The sequence below is a fragment of the Eurypyga helias genome, unplaced genomic scaffold, assembly GCF_000690775.1.
Source record: "Eurypyga helias isolate BGI_N326 unplaced genomic scaffold, ASM69077v1 scaffold14133, whole genome shotgun sequence".
NCBI lineage: Eukaryota > Metazoa > Chordata > Aves > Eurypygiformes > Eurypygidae > Eurypyga > Eurypyga helias.
Genome location: NW_010240784.1, coordinates 7456 through 25642, shown reverse-complemented (window position 1 = coordinate 25642; position 18187 = coordinate 7456). Strand labels below are relative to the sequence as shown.

General features: G+C 45.1%; 1 protein-coding gene across 1 annotated transcript in view; it reads right to left on the bottom strand.

Moving 5' to 3' along the window:
* Positions 1-17552: 17552 nt before the first annotated feature.
* The window catches only part of LOC104507321 (ATP-dependent RNA helicase A-like), a gene marked incomplete at its 5' end in the record, with an annotated part of 7972 nt that continues 7337 nt past the window's right edge, over positions 17553-18187 (bottom strand). Inside the window, one exon of the mRNA XM_010148564.1 lies at positions 17553-17781. Coding sequence (XP_010146866.1) covers positions 17553-17781 — 229 coding nt within the window. The remainder of the gene's footprint in view (positions 17782-18187) is intronic.

Genomic DNA, 18187 nt, shown 5'->3' with positions numbered 1-18187 from the left:
TCGCGCTTGTTCAGCCTGGAATAACACATCTCCAGCGGAAGGTTTCATTTCCGCCGCTTCCGCCCCTTTTCCTCAGTTTCCGAACACAAGCCGGCTGCTGTGAAAGCAATGCCGAGCTGATGCCATCAAGGCAGAAGCTCTGGAAACAGCGTGTGGATGGGGCTTCTCAGGTTCAGGAACTGCCTAGCCGAATCCGGCACTTGAGAATGGACACAGCAGGGCAGGCAGCAAGGAACAAGAGAGCAGGAAGCCACATGGAGCAGATGGATGGGAGGGAGGGAAGGATCAGGAGAGAAGTGAGAAGGGGGCAAGGACTCTGAGCAGGATTGGAGGGTGTTGCCACAAATCCCACGCAGTGAGAGCAACGGGATCGTCTGTCCGCGTGTGGGAGGTTCCCATGGATAATGGAAAAAATTCATCTTAATGCAAAATTCTTGTGTTTAAAGATTCTCAGTTTTAGTGCCTAAAAACAGTAATATGCTAATAATTTTTCAGCATTTTATAGTATTTATGTAGGACCTCCTCAACAGATTATGTGAATCCCTTCTGTCATTTCCAGGTTACTGATTCTAATAAAGAAATCCCAAGAAAGAGATGTCGGCTGATATTTGCCATCAAAATCCACTTCATACTGCAATTTCACCTTTTACATACATATTTAAAGTACAAAGACGGATCGAGTGCTGCAGTCATGTTTCATTCGGTAAACCTGGACTCATCAAACTAAAACCAGAATTAAATCTCATATCCCTATAAATACATGGCCTGTGCTTTCCTTTTCATGTCTTTTCCGCTGAAATACTCTATCAAAGTATAGACCCATAGAGTCCCCATAAACCTGTTTCCTTTCTGACACAGAAAAAAGCATCCTCATGTAAAATAACTGTGTCTGAAAAGCACAGAACCCGGATAACTTCTCTAACTCTGCAATGCTTACAGGGGTGAATAATAGAAAAATACTTTGATCGATAAATCCTTCCGACTGGAAACTCCCACGAAGCGGAGTGAGTCATCCTGCATGGCAGGAGTGGCCTGAAAGGAAGGAAGGACTGTTTGATAGATAGGATGGGCACAGCAACCAGACTTTCAGTTAACCATCTGGAAAATAAGAATAATATTTATGGATAAGTTTCATAAACTGTGCTGGGCTTAGACAGCGCGGGCATAACGAAACATCAGGGAAAAAACGACTTGGCTGCTGCTTCCAAAGCAGGTGCAAGTCTTCAAGACTTTACTGCCCCAAACCATGCTAATCACAATGATAACAAGAACATTTTCTTTCTGTTTAATAAAGAGGTGGTCAGGGCAGGACTTAAATATACACGGCATGTTATTACTTCAATTCTTTCTGGAAGTACACAGATCATGTTAAACGAATGAGAACAGATAGGGAGAGAGTAAGAACAAAGAAAAGAAAAGCGAGAAAGGAAAATCAACATAAAAACCTGAGAGGAAACAGCCTTTATAAAAGCAACTCTTACAGGAAATTCTGTCAGCTTTCGGAATGCCAGAACTCCCAAGGTTCACAGGTCACTCCTCAAATAGAATTCTTTTAGGAAAAAAAAAAAAAGGAAAGAAAAAGAAAAGCAGTATTTTCTTTCCTTTTGATCAAAACAAAAAAAACCAGCAATGAGGTGTGAGCCTACAAGCAATTTGAAATCACAAATTAAGAGCACAGTTCGTTTCCGTCCTACAGCAGCTCAAGCCAAGCACTAACACACATATACACACTAAGACATTTGACCCATTTGGGGCTTATGAGCTCCAGAATGTTTTTAGTAACCGTCACGGGGCAGCGAGCACTTTACTTTTCAGTCTTCCCATACTGATTTAGCATGAGCGCTTGCTCACGGACAAAATTTGTGTGCATACGCCAAGGAAAACTGCTCAGAAGTTTCAGGCTGTGATAGCAGAGCTTGGCTGTCCTGTGGGTCTCAATTATTAAAATGGGTTGGTAAAGGTAACCTCCACAGAGAAAAATAACCCACATTTACTAATAAATGTAAATAGATGGCTTGAGGATCCCCCCGTGAAAACCACTGTACACCCAAACGTTTCATTACCAGTACATGCGCGTCGGGTTACGCGAGAACATGAGGGACAGAGAAGCCCCGTGCTCGCCATCCACCTCGCAGGGTTATCAGCCCCCTGCGCAGGCACCCGCGCGGCCTTATGAAACGTCACGTGTCACAACCTGGCTGCTCTGGGCAACGTAAGGAGTTTCCAGCCGTTTCCTGCCCTGCCCTCCGTCACACAGGGGCTTCCCATGGGCCTCGCTGCTTGTCTCAGTGGACGCAATCAAAACAATACTAATGGCAGCAGACGTCCCCTCCCGGGCCACCAAATACCCAAAAACTTTCAGAAGCAAGCAAGCAAGTCAGCAGATTCCCTGAAGAGTTGGTGCCAAAGAGTCAAAAATCAGAAGGTCCGGGTGATTTTGTCACTTTTGAAGGTATAACATAAAATAAACCACACTGCAGTCCCCAGCAGTGCTTGGGGAATGCAGAAATAAGCCTGCTCTAAATTGTTTCTTTTTATGAAGATAAAAAACAAGCGTTAGGCTTACTTGGTTTTCTATCTTGGTTGAAAACTTTGTTTTACCACATTGGATTCAATATTTTGAGTCAGTCCCAGCTCTGTGGTTCCACTGAAGCATATAAATGACTGCCAGTTTAATGGACTGATCTGTCACACCTTTCTAGCGCCCAGAGTGAAAGGATCAAAGCACCTTCGTGCTATGCACGGTGGGATGGCAATTCCATTCTTACCAGCTGGGCACTGCTTCTGTCTCAGCGTCAGCGACAATGATGAAAAAGCTTAATTTCTCCAGGGAATGGCCTACAGGCGTGTCTAAAAAAGGGAGAGAAAAGTCAAAGCAGAGTTAAAGCGTCTCACGTTTTATTTCGCTGGGGATGGCAGAGACTGCAGACAGGGGAACAAGGTTGAGGATCGCATTTTCCACATGCAGTGCAACAAGTGCAGCTTAGGACTGGTGTTACAGACGCCTGAGAAATGCACTTCTGTAGTAAAATTAAAGTAAGCTTTAGAGAAGACCCTCTGCAATCAAGGACAGTTCTGCAGAGAATGTGATTTAGTTTGACACGTCTGAGGTTTCAGAGCAATCTTTGTCCACTATCGCTACCAGTAAAAGTACAGAGTAAATCCGAGAGCTGTGCTGGTTACTACATATTCATACCTATCATGATTTTATGGAAGCAGAAAGTGACTGTGGTCTTATACATAAAACTGCAAAAGAGAACTCCTAGCTATGACAGCAGAAGGCGTTTCACAAAATGGTTTATTTGACTTTTTTAGTCACTTTTTTGCAGATTATCCTAAATAATCCTGTACAGCAGCTACTGGTAGGTGAATAAAAACCTGGACTTGTTTGTGAGAGGTAATCTGCTTCTTGCAAGTTACAGGAGAAATGAAAGCAATAAGCTGATTATCTCTTTTCTAAAGCAGGTCTGGGATGTATCCACATTTTCTCTCTGTAAGACTGGAATGTTGGGAAGAAATATGCTAAACCAAAAATGAAAGGACTGTGCAGCTTTTCATCTTCCTGTTGTGGATTCAAACACAGCCCATCCTTTTAACCAAAACCCATTTAGGTTAATGGTGTATGTAATGTCTGGTGGTGTATGCGAAATGAATTCGTAATCTTTGATTCCAAGCAGGTACAAGTTTTATCTTTTATCTTTACTCCCTCTTTTTATTCTGCGGAGTAGCCCTGTGCTGAATTGCAGCAACCACACCTTGCACCTAATGCCACAAGACCGTGGCACTAACATCGGAAGCACCCAAGCCAGCCCTAACTGTACTTCCTTCCCCTCTCCAGGACCTCTGCTCACCTCTTGGATACCACCACGAACACCGCCCTTGTAAAGCCCACCGATGATGGCATTGGGAAGGGGACATGCATGGATGGGTGCATTCAGCTTGAAACATGCAATGAACTTCTCGGAGGTGAGATCTTGCCCAGCATTCCTTCCCTTCTAGCACCCCTCTTCTTCCTTTCTAGCATTCCCACTCTCAATACACCGGCGGTGCGCTGCACAGATGAAAGTGTGCCACAGGAATTGGTTAAATTCATTTCTGTATGGTATTTACCTTGATAGTATAGAGACACTAAATTCACTGAGAATAGACTCAGGCTCAGTGCCCCTTCATCCTTGCGCTACAGGGTCCACGGATAGATGTTCTGCCACAAAAAACTCCAGAAATATTTAGGTTTCCGATGCGCTGATGAAGTTCTTCCTGTAAAAAGCAGGACTTATTTACACAGATCCATTTGGATAATGTGTGAGTCCTGTTCTTCACTGACTTGCATAGCTATGCAAATCCTTTACATGTGTGAGCTGGAGCTGTTTACACTAACTGTAAAACATTCCCAGTAGAACTATCTCCCAAGCCTGATAAAACGTTATCCCAGAAAGTGGTGCATGTGGTAGTGGTGGTCGTGGCTCTCTCACCATGAAGGGTGTTGACCTGTGTGACCGCAATGAAGTTGTTTAACAAACATCCTTCCTGAACTTCCAGCAGAATTCCCAAGATTGATTTTAACAGAAAGTTGGAAAACTTTTGCCCAGTGCCAACAGGGCTGAAATTTTCTTCCCAGTTAGTTCTTAGCTATCGTTTATGCTCACAACCTGTTTTTTTATAGCACGGCCCGCCCATCAGTCTTTCCAAGGTCATTATTTTATTACTATTAAGTCATGTTTTGTCATTGGTAAAACCCTTCCTTTCCTCACACAAGATGGCCATTGAGAGTCATAAATAGTTTGTCCTGACTAGCAAGCTGCAGTTCGATTCGCTGTTACACCAGAAGAGCCACACGTGGATGTCTAGCTGGAGGATGGCAACGCTAGCATGTAATTTGGGGATCTGGAGATTCACTGATCTCCCCCAGCTGCTTTTTCCTCCCCCTAAAGCTCCTCAGCAGCTTGTCTCTGCTCCCACAGGGAACTGAGTTGAGGCAGAGCTGCTTCCCCATGGCATGACTTGGAGTATACAGGGAATGGTGAAAAGCTGCAAGGAGTCTGACCTACAGAGCTGCCTTTGGGCTACATGCCCCGGCCTGGTCTTGGCCATGTGCCAGCGTGCCCAACACTAGCCTTGGTACCCCCCAGCTCGCCCCTGCATTGCCTGCGGGTCTGTTGATGCTCAGACGATGACCAGTGGAGAGGACAGAAGAGACATTCTCTGTACTCAAAGTCCCCGGCCGCCACTGACTAAATAGACAAAAGAAGCGATTCAGGGAAAATCTGTTCAGCCCCTGTAGCAAAAAAAAATACTTGGAATGAACAGAACCTTCTGAAAACATAGCTGTTGAGCTCTACAAAGTCTCTGCAAAGCTACAAGGCACACATGAAGTACAATTTTCAGAGGTTTGTACCTCAGCCATCTTCAGGTAGATGTTTGCAAGAACACTAAAAGCGTGTTTTTGACATCAAGACCACTCTCCTATCAATCCCTTGATCTACTGCTCAGAAAGAACAGTGTCACAGAGAAATACATACAGAGGCTTTGATATAAGTTTCACAGCGTCGTATTCTCTAACATTTTTCTTTGATCCAGATCACTCTCAGCTGAAAATGAACATAAAAATTCAACAAACATAAAGATAATGAGACACGTACCACATGTGGTTGCAGTGGGATAAAACAGTTTTGCAGAATGACAAAGAGCAGAAAAATCGAGGTTGAAAATGCTGCACGTTTGATAAAGCTACCAGCTCTGTTTATAGTAAAATAAGGAACACTGATTTTGTTTTAGCAGCAAAGAGGGCGTGGGCTAGCAGTTTGACCTTCCTACCAGCATCATGACTGCAATGCTAACTTTTTCCTGTTCCTCGACAGAGCATTAATTGTTCCTCATTCCTCCCGACTGTACACGTATGCAATACACACCCATTAACACATCACTATGCCTGCTAAGAGCTCTTGGGCAAATCAAATCAAACTGCTTGTCCTCCATGGTCTGTCCCAGAGCTTCTTTTGGGACTGAACTTTTCTAGCATGTCTTTAACTCTGAGTAGTAGGGACTAGGACTAGGGACTAATTTTGCAGGGACTAGGAATTAATCCTGATCCATAAGGCAGATTGTTGGAACCTCATTCACTGGGAGCAACTGAATTCCCGTATCCTTCTGTGTCTGTGTTTTTTTGACTAAAAAGGTAATTTATCCTCCCAGTTTGAAGCATGCAAAATGCCGTGTAAACACTCACACTGCTCCTTATGGATTATCAAAGCAAAGATAAAAATTAAGATTGTCAGGGAAGGAAGTGACATTTTTAAACTCACCAGTGAATATCATAAACAGTGGAAAAATATCTAAAATGCCTTATAAATAGACTATTTCCTGCTAAATGTCTCCTTTTTTGATTTCTGAAGTACCAGTAGCAAGCTACCTAAGGAGGAGATTTGAAAATGTATTAAAATAAGAACTCAATAGGAAAGAAAAAACATAGTTTTCATAGCTGTAAGCTGCATATTTCTTGCTGGGAACTTCAACATACTACCCACGATTTTATCCCTGACACTTGGTTCACGGAAATATCAGAAAAAGTCAGGTGTTCAGAAAAATGCAGTGACTGTGAAGGGGTAGGAAATTCTAAACCCTGTATTCTGTCCTTTTACTTGTCAGATCTTTGAAGAATTAGAACTCTGTAGTCTCTTCAACTGTTATTAATTTCTCCCATTTTGGAGTTCAAGAAAATTATTACATCAGACAATTTAACATCAAATGCATTTCCCCAAGCAGATCAACTGCAACGTAGAATCACAGAACAGTTTGGGTGGGAAGGGACCTTAAAGAACATCTAGTTCCAACCCCCCTGCCATGGGCAGGGACACCTTCCACTAGACCAGGTTGCTCAAAGCCTCATCCAGCCTGGCCGTGGACACTTCCAGGGATGGGGCATCCAGAGCTTCTCTGGGCAACCTGTGCCAGTGCCTCACCACCCTCTCTGGGAAGAATTTTTTCCTGATATCCAATCTAACCCTCCCTGATTTCAATTTAAACCCGTTCCCCCTTGTCCTGTCACTACAGGCCCTTGTAAAAAGTCCCCCCCAGCTTCCTTGTAGCCCCTTCAGGTACTGGCAGGTGCTATAAGGTCTCCCCGGAGCCTTCTCTTCTCCAGGCTGAACAAGCCCAATTCTCTCAGCCTGTCCCCACAGCAGAGGTGCTCCAGCCCTCGGAGCATCTTCGTGGCCTCCTCTGGACTCGCTCCAAGTGGTCAATATCCTTCTGATGTTGAGGGCTCCACAGCTGGACGCAGCACTCCAGGTGGGGTCTCACCAGAGCAGAGCAGAGGGGGAGAATCCCCCCCCTCGACCTGCTGGCCACACTTCTCTGGCTACAGCCCAGGATACGGTTGGCTTTCTGGGCTGCCAGCGCACACTGCTGGCTCCTGTTCAGCTTTTCATCCACCAGTACCCCCCAGTCCTTCTCCTCAGGGCTGCTCTCAATAACATCTTTATAGGATGATGAGATCAGTCCCTCCTGGTCCTGTTTGCTCGCAAAGATTCCAATGCCTGTTGTTGAAAGGCTGTTGTATTTGGATTAGCAGTGAATTGACAGCAGAGTTAGATACCAGCGCATGCTTCTACAAAGTTATTTCCCATATGATTTTAAATCACTGAATGCTCTTTAAAATAGCACCTCGTTGCGACTGCCCAGTGTTGTTTTTAACCTGGAATGTAATTTTTGTTGGTTCACTTTTTGGCTTGAGTTATTCTCAAAACACATCTCACACCTCCCCATCAGCCACTGGCTTGTGGCAACCGAGATTTTTGCCACCCGATCTGTTTAACTTCAAAGATTAAGAAAACAAAAAGGCTCCAGAACATAAACATCTTTACGTCGTAATACATACCTAGCATACCATTTTCATTAACACTTCAGCGCAGCTCCCAGGGCTCTAAAATAGTATCTGAAATTTTACACAGGTGTGTTCACTCCCGCACTTTCCTGTCTTTAAAAGGAAGAAGTGTCCCTGGATGTGCACGTTAGTAGGGAGGCTGCCTTACTGAAGGCTGTTTGATCAGACAGCAGCAAATACAATTTTGGGGAATTTCATACCCTCGTTTGAGGGCTATACAAACCCACAGACATATTCAGCTTCTCCTTCATTTTGCTGAGCCACCTGTGTTTCTTCTTACAACGAAGTTGGTTGCATAACGGGCAAATTGGATTTAATGAGTTTTCCCAGACGGGTGTCCCTCCAGGGTACTCCCTTCCCGTTCATTTATGCAAATATAAATGTAATTCCCCGCACAGTACGTGCCAGATAATCACTAGGTGTTCTTTTCAGCTTGCCCTAATTTGCAAAAATATTGAAATTAATTTTCTTCCCCCTCCCCCGCACCCTGTGTTTATGTCGTCCAGCCACCCCTTGACCTGCCTGGGTCTGGGGAGACTTTCCTGGCTTGCCAGCCTGTAAAAGCAGTTCCCGGGCTGCCCAGCCTGTAAAAGAAGCCAGGCTTGAAAGCTTTTCCTTGTATGCCACTCACCTCCAGCTCAACGGTGGACAGGTACAGGTGCCCACCCTCTTAACAAATTCCATCTCTCGGCCCAAGAGGCAACAACTACTCAGTCACTGGAAGCCATGTGGCCAGGTCGCAGTTTAGCAACATCTGGCTTTCCGAGCCGAGCATAAAGAATGAACAACACAGCACAAACAGATGACACAACTTCATTAGTCCCCTGAAGTCTACCACGGACAGTTAGCATTTTTCTCATACTGAACCCAAGTACTCATGGTCAAGTTTCCTTCCAGGTCACAGTGGGGACAGCAGATGTTCTCCCAGCGTGTTATTCTCCTCGCATCCTGTGGTCAGGATTGCCAATTTATATTGCCAATTTATTCAGGTTCCAGAGTACAAACAGGAGTTAGCTAAATGAAGCAATTGTTCATCCCACCACGAATTGCATGAGATAATTTTGCAGGCTTCTCTCCGAGTCCTGCTTCGGTGGAGCTAAAATGTGAAGGGCTGAGGAGCTGAGCTGGTGGCACAAAGCAAGAGGTGCTTGCCATTGCCCTCGGTAAGTGTGCCTCCTGCTGTCCTGCATGGCTGGAAGGGCACTGCAAAAAGCCTTTCGTACTCATCGTTAGGTCATTAACATGCCATTAATTTTTTTTCCTGCGTATTTCGGGCATTTAGGGACTTGTCAGTGCTAGTTCTCTATACACTGATTTGTGTGATCAACAACAGACAAATTCAATGTTCTTTGGTAGATAAGACATGTACAGGTTTATCCTGAAACATTACAAAACAATTTTAATAGGGTTGTAATAGAAAGAAAAAACTTGATTACATACGCTGATAGCAGCTGATACGGTTCAGCTGAATATCTTGAGTAATGGAAACTTGGTATGTGTTGTAAATGTAGCAACGTAGAAAAGGAATAAAGGGATGAGCAGACAGACGGGCCGTGTTGAAGACAATGCCATGCTCTCTACCCCAGTGCTGTCTGGAAGTGACAGAAAGATTTCCAGTCTTCACAGCAAGGTCAGACAGACAGCTGTCTACTTTGTCACTGTTCCAGCCTGAACCGTAATGTTTGTTCACGCCGTGGTGCTGTACAGTGCCGTCAAGACTCTTCCAAGCATGTTCTGGTTTCTGTAGCTCTCCAACATAACTTCCTGCATTTTTCACATTTCCTGGAGCTTATGAAGTTGGAATTCTCTAGTAAGTGCTGAGTTTGAAGAGACATTATCTTGGATGGCACAGAACAAGCACCTTTGTTGGGTATATGCAGGCCTAGAGCCATCAAGAGGCAGAACCCACCTTGGTACCAGTCTTCAAATAGTGAGACACCACCTGGTGAATACAGCAGCAGAAGGTAAAGAATCTATAGGCAGAGGGTCACCTTTACCGAGGCTGAGCCTGGAAAGTTTGAAGCTGGAAGCAACTTAAAGTAAGTTATATAGTGTGGGAAAGCTAAGTGAGCTAGTTGCATTGTTTAGATGACTTTGAATATAGGAGTCACAGGCAATGAGGAAAGAAACTATCCTTCAAAATGTAACTTCAGAAACCAGCATTTAGGGCAACTTAAATACACTTGTGTTGCTCGCTTGTGGATGGTGGCTACTGTAGCTACCTGAGGCGGCCATTATTTTAACTTATATTGCACATAGGCACAAAAGTAGTCTGCCTGGAAAGAATTACAGGAAGAAAAGAAGCTGTTCTCTCAAATAGTGATGTTTATCTTCATACTATAGACCATTTATTTAAGTAGCTTTGTGAGTTGAATCAGGAGATCATACAGCTCCATCTGCCTCGCTAGTTCTTGGTGTGCATGACGATGCTCATGTAAGGACATCCCTTTTGTCTACATTGGGTTACTTGCTAACCGCCTCAGGGTTCATCGTATCGGCTCAAAGCCTCCGCACCTTTTGCTGAAGGATTTTCCCCTCATTTTGAAAACGTACCAAGAGAACTGATAACATCCTGGAGCTTTGCATAATGTTGCTGGATGCCTGGCCTGGAGCGGGACAGCGTGATGGTGGGTGTAAATTGCCCAGGCATTGGAGGTCAGGAGGCATTTAGCTTTTTGCACTGTTTTTCCATTCACAGATGAGGCAATGTTAACTGAGGAGCTGCATCCATAGCAGGAATATTTTAAAGCCTACTTTGCTTTGGTAATAAGAGGAATCCTACAGAAAACTAGAATCTACAATGCAGTAAGACTGGAAATGTGTGCTGAGTACACCCATGTCACGTTCCTAGGAAGCTTGTCTGGCTGAGCTGACCTCACGTAGAAATGTTCATCAGCTCCCAGTTGCCCCGATCTTGGCTCTACGGAAATCTCTGCTACTCAGTCTCCTCGCTCAAGCAGTGTGTCCTCCTCTGCCTTATTCTTGTTGCTTCCAGAGGCATTTTTCCTTGTTGCTTTACTGTCCTCAGTGCACGCCATTTTTAAGGCTTCATCAATTCATCTTGCGAGCTGACAGGATGTTTTAAAACATCTTTTTGGTCCAAAATGTCAGGGAGGGAACATTGGTATGGATTCTGACGACTCTTACAATTGACAATGACTTGGGGAGATAAGGGAGGGGCAACATTGTCTTTGAGTGACGCTTGTAAAGCAATCATCAGTGTGAATCCCAGAGATTTATCTTTGAAAAAGAATTAAGACTAAATTTTTAAAAATCTTTGTCAAGTAAATGCAATTCGGAAGGCTCAAAACCAAAACTCTTTCTGAGTTTTGAAAAATTGAGTCTTGGACTTTTTCCTGAGTAAGGGAAGTAAAAGAAATCTTAATCTGAAACTCCCAGGAGTCTGCAAACATGAAAATGCTTTCACATTTGGCCATTGATTTGTTTTGCTTTGTTTCTGGTGCCTCAGCCTTAGAATAAAGATTATCAAATTGGGGTCTGTAACTCCTAAGAAGACTTTTCTCCTGATGGTTTGACTTTGTTTGTCCTGCTTCATATATTATAGCCTACTTCAAAAATTGCAGAGACCCTTAGCAGCAGAGCAGGTGAAGGCCAATGCAATTAGGGGAGCCCAGTGGATGTGAGGTTCCCAGCAGAAAACGGCAGCATTCATTCGCACAGTGGGTTTCCTGGCTGTTTAAGCCTTTCTTGTTAATAATACTAGAAGTATCACGTGCAAATCATCTTCAGGATGGTAACAGATTATCGTGTTATTGCCCAGAGTGAACGTGCAGGATCTGCTTCCAAACAAATGGAATACCTGCCTGCTCTTCGTCCAACGTGAGATTGCCTCTTTCAGCTTTATCAGTGCGTTTAATGTTTGTGAGACAGTTGCTGCTGCTGGGGGGGCTGTTCACTGTGAGTTTGGGGAGCAAACTGATGCTAAAGCTAGACTCTGGCTCTGATTCGGTCACCGTCTGATGACAGTGGTGATCCTTTTTTAGCAGTCATTACCACATGCAGAGGAACATCCTTCTGCATGCTTTATCCTATTTTACATAAAACCAAGATCAATGTGTGCTGCACCTTCAACTTCTACCTAATATCCACGTCCTCCTACAGATGCTTTGTGATCCATTACCGCTATAACCACGTGAGCACAGGCGCTCCTGTGAAAAACAGGAAGAGCTCTTTGGAAGCAAACTCCTGCGGTAACTGCTGCATCAGAGATGCTCCCAAGGTTGACGGGCTGTCCTGGGCACAGAAAGTGGGAAGCTCCTTAGCAAGCTATTCGACAGGCACTTTGCGGGGGGGAGGGTTGGTGCGAGATGATGGTGCTGACCTCCTGGGGTCTATTTTTGGTCTGTTCATTTTGGTCAGCCCTTGCTCATCTTTTTTACCAGCATTGCAGGGCTGCCCAGCTTCTGCTGAGCTCTCATACATCTCTCCTGCCCGAGGGCCTCTCCAAAGGTGTGACAATTTTTTTAACCCCTGTTCTCTTTCTCTTCTTTCCTGGCAGACTGCTGCCTTGCCCAAACAACGAGCAAAGCCACGCTCCGTTCCAGAAGCATTGCTGGGTCTCTGGCGAACCCTGTGAGCAGCCTGACAGCTCCCCGGGCCAAACCAGATGTCTGCATTAGCCCTAAGGGAGGAGGATGAACCACTTTATGGCAGCTGTAAAAGGTCACACCGTAAACACCAGTGCTACTGCTCATCTGTTGTCCCAACTGATCCAAGGAGTTTGGATGTGTGTGTGCTCTGCATGTAAGCAAGCGGTTTACTGTCTCTTCAGGATTCAGCTCACAAACTAGAGAATTAGCAAAACTTGGTTGGTAAATTTGGGGTTGTTCTATCTGGTTTGAGACTGCTCGTTCAAATGAGACCGGTCCCAAGACCTATAGCACTTGATAACCTTTGTCTTAAAACACACCTTCTGCCCTTCCTGCGTAAATCTGTACAAAGTCCAGGGCTTTTTGGCTTTGTTTGTTTGTTTATAAGCATGGGGGCATTCCAAGAGGTTGTAAATATCTAAAAGTCTAATGTTGTTTCATAGTCTGGGCTGTGCTACCAATCTGCCAATTTGGCTTCTCCTAAGAGCAGAACCAAGCTGTTTCCATTGCTGTGGTTAGTTTTGGTGTTACGAGTTTAGTAGCCCTCTCCTTCTGCTTCCAGACTTGTTTTTGCAGTGTGTTCACATGGTCTCATTTCCTTCAGCCTTATCTCTCTGCAGGGATGTGTTTGGGAGATGCCTTGAAACGTCCAGTAAAGTGACTGATCTCAAATTCTTGTCTTTGAGAAGGTTTTGCGTGTTTTGTATGCTGCCGGTTACATTCTGCAGAAGAACAGGTAAGTTCTGTTGTCCTGGAACGCTTCCCACTCTTCCCCTCATGATAGCTACGCCAGAATTTTATCGCATCTGAAAAAATAAAAAACAACAACTTTTTCCTGCTCCTTATTGCTGCTGCATCCACTACACACCGTAACGTGAAGATAGCCTTTACATTCTTCAGTGCCTTCCTTTGGAGGGACTGGGATGATGATGGAAGTCGTGAGAAAGTGGTGGAGGAACTATTCGTGCTGCAGTGGGTCACCTTTTTAAAAACACCTGGAGAAGTACAAAAGCTGGTGTTCGGAATTGATTCACTAGCGAAGTAGCATTAAAGAAGAACCGACAGCTGGAAAAGCTGATGAACACTGGAAAACGTACTGTGAACTGCTGGAGAAATGGGACAGCTACATCTCCTGTAACCCTTCTGGGTCATTAGCTACCTGAAAAATTAGGAGAAAAAGAAAAGTAAGTACTTTGAAATTGCAGCTTTTGTGGCCTGCATATCCACGGGCTAACATGCAGGTGCCCTGCACGCTGCATGCAGAATATAAAGAATGTACAGTTAAAGGGAAACTGGATTAAATCTTCTGCCTGGAATTACGTGGGAAATCTGGCAGTATCGGTGAGAAAAATCTCCTTATTCATGTCACTGAGCACATAAATTCCCTAATTATGACTTGAGTGGTTATGTATGAGAAGTACTCAGGACCAGAAGTATTTTCTATTTTAAGAGGGGGAGTGGGGCAGAAATATATTGGGTAAAATGTTCTATTTATCACCTGACACAGTGTAACAAAGATTTTTTTGCTTTTTACCATAATGTACCCTTGTATTAGATAACGTACCGTGTCTTAATCCTAACTTTTACATCCATGGTCTTTGGTTGTCCTGAGACTCTGGAGTGCTGATCAGCACCTGGCATTTATGGATTCTTTCTTCCACCTCGGTTCCTTAAATTCATCTCCAGTTGGATTAGGAGAACTCCTAAGGTCAAAGTTTACCCTTCCACCCACTACAAATTCTTGTTTCATACCAGCAAAGCTCATACTTCAGACAGTGCCAAGTTTCTGAGTCACTCCAAGATCTTAAAAAAATTGAAGTTTATAATGGTGCCTTGGAAAATATGACATCACTGGGAGCTTCTCACAGTTGTTTTCTGCTCTGAGAGCATCTGGCAGACCATGCTTGCAGAGTTCCCACCCTGCAGAGTTTGGATGATCCTAAATCCTCAAATTCTTTCTTGCCTCCAAACCCCAAAATGGATCAGGCCTGCAGAGCAAAGGGGTGAAAAGTGGAGGACGAGCAGAAAGCAGACGTAGAAAACATCTTCAGGAATGTCACTCACCAGTGCACGGAATGGCACAGAGTTCCTATGTACGCAAGCATGGAATTAAAACCACACGACATCCACCGTGAAACGGTGACTGAGGTTGTGTGATGCTGAAACGCCACCAAAGCAGTTTTGGCCCGAGCTGTGCTCGTTCCAAAGGCCCTGGAGGAGCTGTGCTTAGACTTCTGCGCTCGCTTTCAAACACGAGCCAAAGCCCGGAGCCTTGGCATCTCACAAAGCTCAAGTTTATTCTGAGGATCGGGATGTGTCAAGCAGGTGCTCTGAGCAGCGGAGCACAGAAGGAGTAACCAACAGAAGTGGTTATTGTGCTGGAGTTATCCATAGCGCAGCATGAAAACAGGCAGTCAGTTGGAAGAGGAATTCTAAGTAACATCATCCAAAAAAAACCCAAACACTTGAGGTATCTTATCTTTTTCCTTGGAAGCCTTCCTAAAATTGTAGGTACCACCTACAATGTTATCTTTTTAGATAGGGAGGACCAGACCTTCAACTTCTTGTTCTCCATCCCTAGGCAAGAATTTTGGGCCAAGATTACAGTAATAGTGGCAGTTGGCACAGAGCTACATGACCAAACATACTATTATGGGAGTTTTCTTCTTCTGGCAATTTCTTTCCTTGGAAAGCACACTGACGCAGTTGAGACAAGCCTTACAAGTCTTCACCTCCTGAAAAAGAGTTGGCTACATTGAGCAACTGTAGCAGAAGGTAAGAGGAACAGCGGGGACTTACACACCAGATGCTGACTATAGGTCAGGAGCTTTGACGGGCACAAAACCAGGAGCTAGGGAAAAACCACAATTCTTCACACATTTTCTAAATGTCTCCGCAAATGGCAGCATTGGAGGAAAACTTGGAATTCGAAAATACAGTCCTGGTACCTAAAAAGCTCTTTGTGAAAGGAACTGGCTGTAGGAAACAGAACAGGGCAGAAGGTTTTTAAATTGCTCTTAAATTTGAAACTTTACTTTTGTCTTTTTTTTTTTAATTTAGTTTGACCAAATCCAGGATTTCCTAGATGGTTGAAATATTTTCCTATGGACACTTTGCTTCAGCAACGTGGCTTTAGAAAGTTGGTGGAGATCACACAGTCATTCTCCCAGGAGAATACGAGGCTGGAAACTTAGCCCTGGTAACTAGAGACATTATTATTGGACCTTAGTATTGTGTTTTTTTTATAATTTACCTCTGTCTTTCTGACCTGTCGTTCAAAAGCAGCTCTGATTAATGGTTCTTAGCAAACTATAAGGAACAGTAAGTTTTGCAGTTCTTTTAACGGGATTAAAAACTTTCAGTGTGAAAATAAGCAGCAGAGTATAATTTGTCAGCTACTACCTAGGGAAAAAATACTGGAATATGGTCTTGCAGGAATTCAGTGAAAAAAATAGACTTAATAAAACATATCTACATATATAAAATATATGCATTTTAAAGCAGTACTGAAGTAGGCAGATCCTCTTCCCTGACAGCTCTTAAAAGGTGTGGGTTTGGGGGTGTTTTTTCCTAGGAATAGCAACACCAGCATGGTATTTAACGCCTCTATTGAACAGGTGACAGGTTTAAGAAGAAATCGGCACCAGCCATGCTTCAGCAACTCACACCTTGCAGATGTGAACACCGATTACCCAAATGCCCGCGCTCGCGCACGCTTCCACGTTCAGGTTGAGGCCTACACCGTCACACGGCCTCGCATCTTGCGAAATACGGCATCTGGTTCCGAGCTATCTTTTACTTCATCCATCTTTTCCGCTTTTTAGGATCCTGAAAACAATGCAGGAGCACTCCTTCAGCTGCTGGCAGCTCTGGAATGCTGTCTGACTGTGCGTTACTTCCAGGGGAGACGGGTCCCCGAAGCAGGCCCTGCAAAAGCTGGCCCTTCGCGACGTGACGGCTCCCACTAACCGGCAAAGCAAAGCTCCCAGCAGAAACAGGGAGAAACTGAAACCATTTCTTGCACCTCAGACTTTTAGCCCCCCGCTTCCTGCCCAGACACACTTGAAGTGCATGTTCTTCACCAACACTAAGGCAGCATCTCTTGCTCCTTCAGCGATCTCCTGCGAGACCCAACCTGCATGGGGCTGGCTTGGAAAAGCCAGTGCCTCACGCAAAGCTGCTGGTGAGGACTTTTCATTCAGCTTATGTTAAGGATGCTTTAACGCAGCTTTCTGTTACTGCCAAGAACACAGAAAGGAAACACCCAACAGTTTTCGAAGCTCTTGATGGCATCAGGAGAAAAACACCGGGAGGGAAGGGAGCAGCAAGGAGGGAGATTTGGCACGAGGCGATAGAAAACGGCAGTGAACCTGGGAGCTCGTGTGCTCCAAGGAAGCGCCTATGTGGCTGCATGCAGCAAGGCCACGCGCTCCCCACAGACAGTGTCTGAACCAACAAAGTGCTTCCTGGCAGCCACTTTCAGACCTTCTTCCTGTCAAAGCCCAGGGTGAGCCTGTGATTAGAAGCACTCACCTCTTCAGCTTCTGCTGCTGGTTTTGAGCTCTTCCGCCATCTCATTCCACGTCCGCCTGCTGCTGCCCGCCCAGCGGGCTTTGTGGCCACGCTGTTAAGAGAGTTTTGGCAAAAAAAAAAAAAAAAACCCAAGACCATCCATGTACGCACATCTAGTGTAAACTGCAGCGCTTCCCTCACCTCGTTCACACCCGTGCTCCTGCACAACACAGCCTGACTCCAGGACCCCGACAGTCACGGGTGCCTGCAGGCAGCCCGTGTCACCACCTCTGCTCCAGGTCACTTCCCAGGAGCTGAGGGGCATGGGAACGGAGGAAAGCACACCTTGCTGGAGGGCCTTTCACCCCCTCTGCATCGATGGACTTGTGCCAGCAGCCAGCTGAGCTTCGCCTGTCTGAAATCCAGCGGCTGCAGTTTCAGTGAATCCTCATTAGAGACCCGCTCTCTCGGATGGAGCTGGAAGAACAAAGCGTGACCCTCTTGGAGGAGCGATGTAAATGAACACTGCCACAGGTGAAGGGCTCAGCTCATGCTTCCGAGATCACCTCGGGCTCTGCAGGGACGAGCAGCAGCACATCGGTCTCCAGGAAGGTATTCCATGGTCCCGCATCACCTGGATCAGCAGAAGAGCTCCTCGGCTGCTGTGCCACGAAGCGTAACACCGCCCGCAGAGGCGAGCAGCCGGCTGCGATGGAACCAAGCGCTGCCCGGCGCAGACAGAAAACCAGCGCAGCAAGGTCTGTCTGCACAGTTGTGCTGAATCCAGCACAACAGTTTATTAGACAGCAAATAAAGATTCCCCACTGGGTCCAAGGTCTACAACTTGAAATTTGTTTGGCAGAAAACGGTTTTAAGACACTGAAAAGGTTTCCTCAGAACGCCTCCTACAACCAAAACTAACAACAGACAGCCTGAAAATCTAAATCCAAACACAAAATTAAAGGTGTAGCATGTAAGTCTTTAAAAACAAACCCTTTATTAAGAACAAAAGCATACAACTCGCAGTAAATTCCTTAAGGGCACGGTATATTACAGAGCTGAACTTGTACTAGGGAACCCAAATGGCTAACAGACTGGTAACAGCAAGAAAGGGATTTGGGAGAGAAACACGCTTTTGTCAAAGTGGAACATCCATACCTACCACCCGCCCCTCCCCGAATCC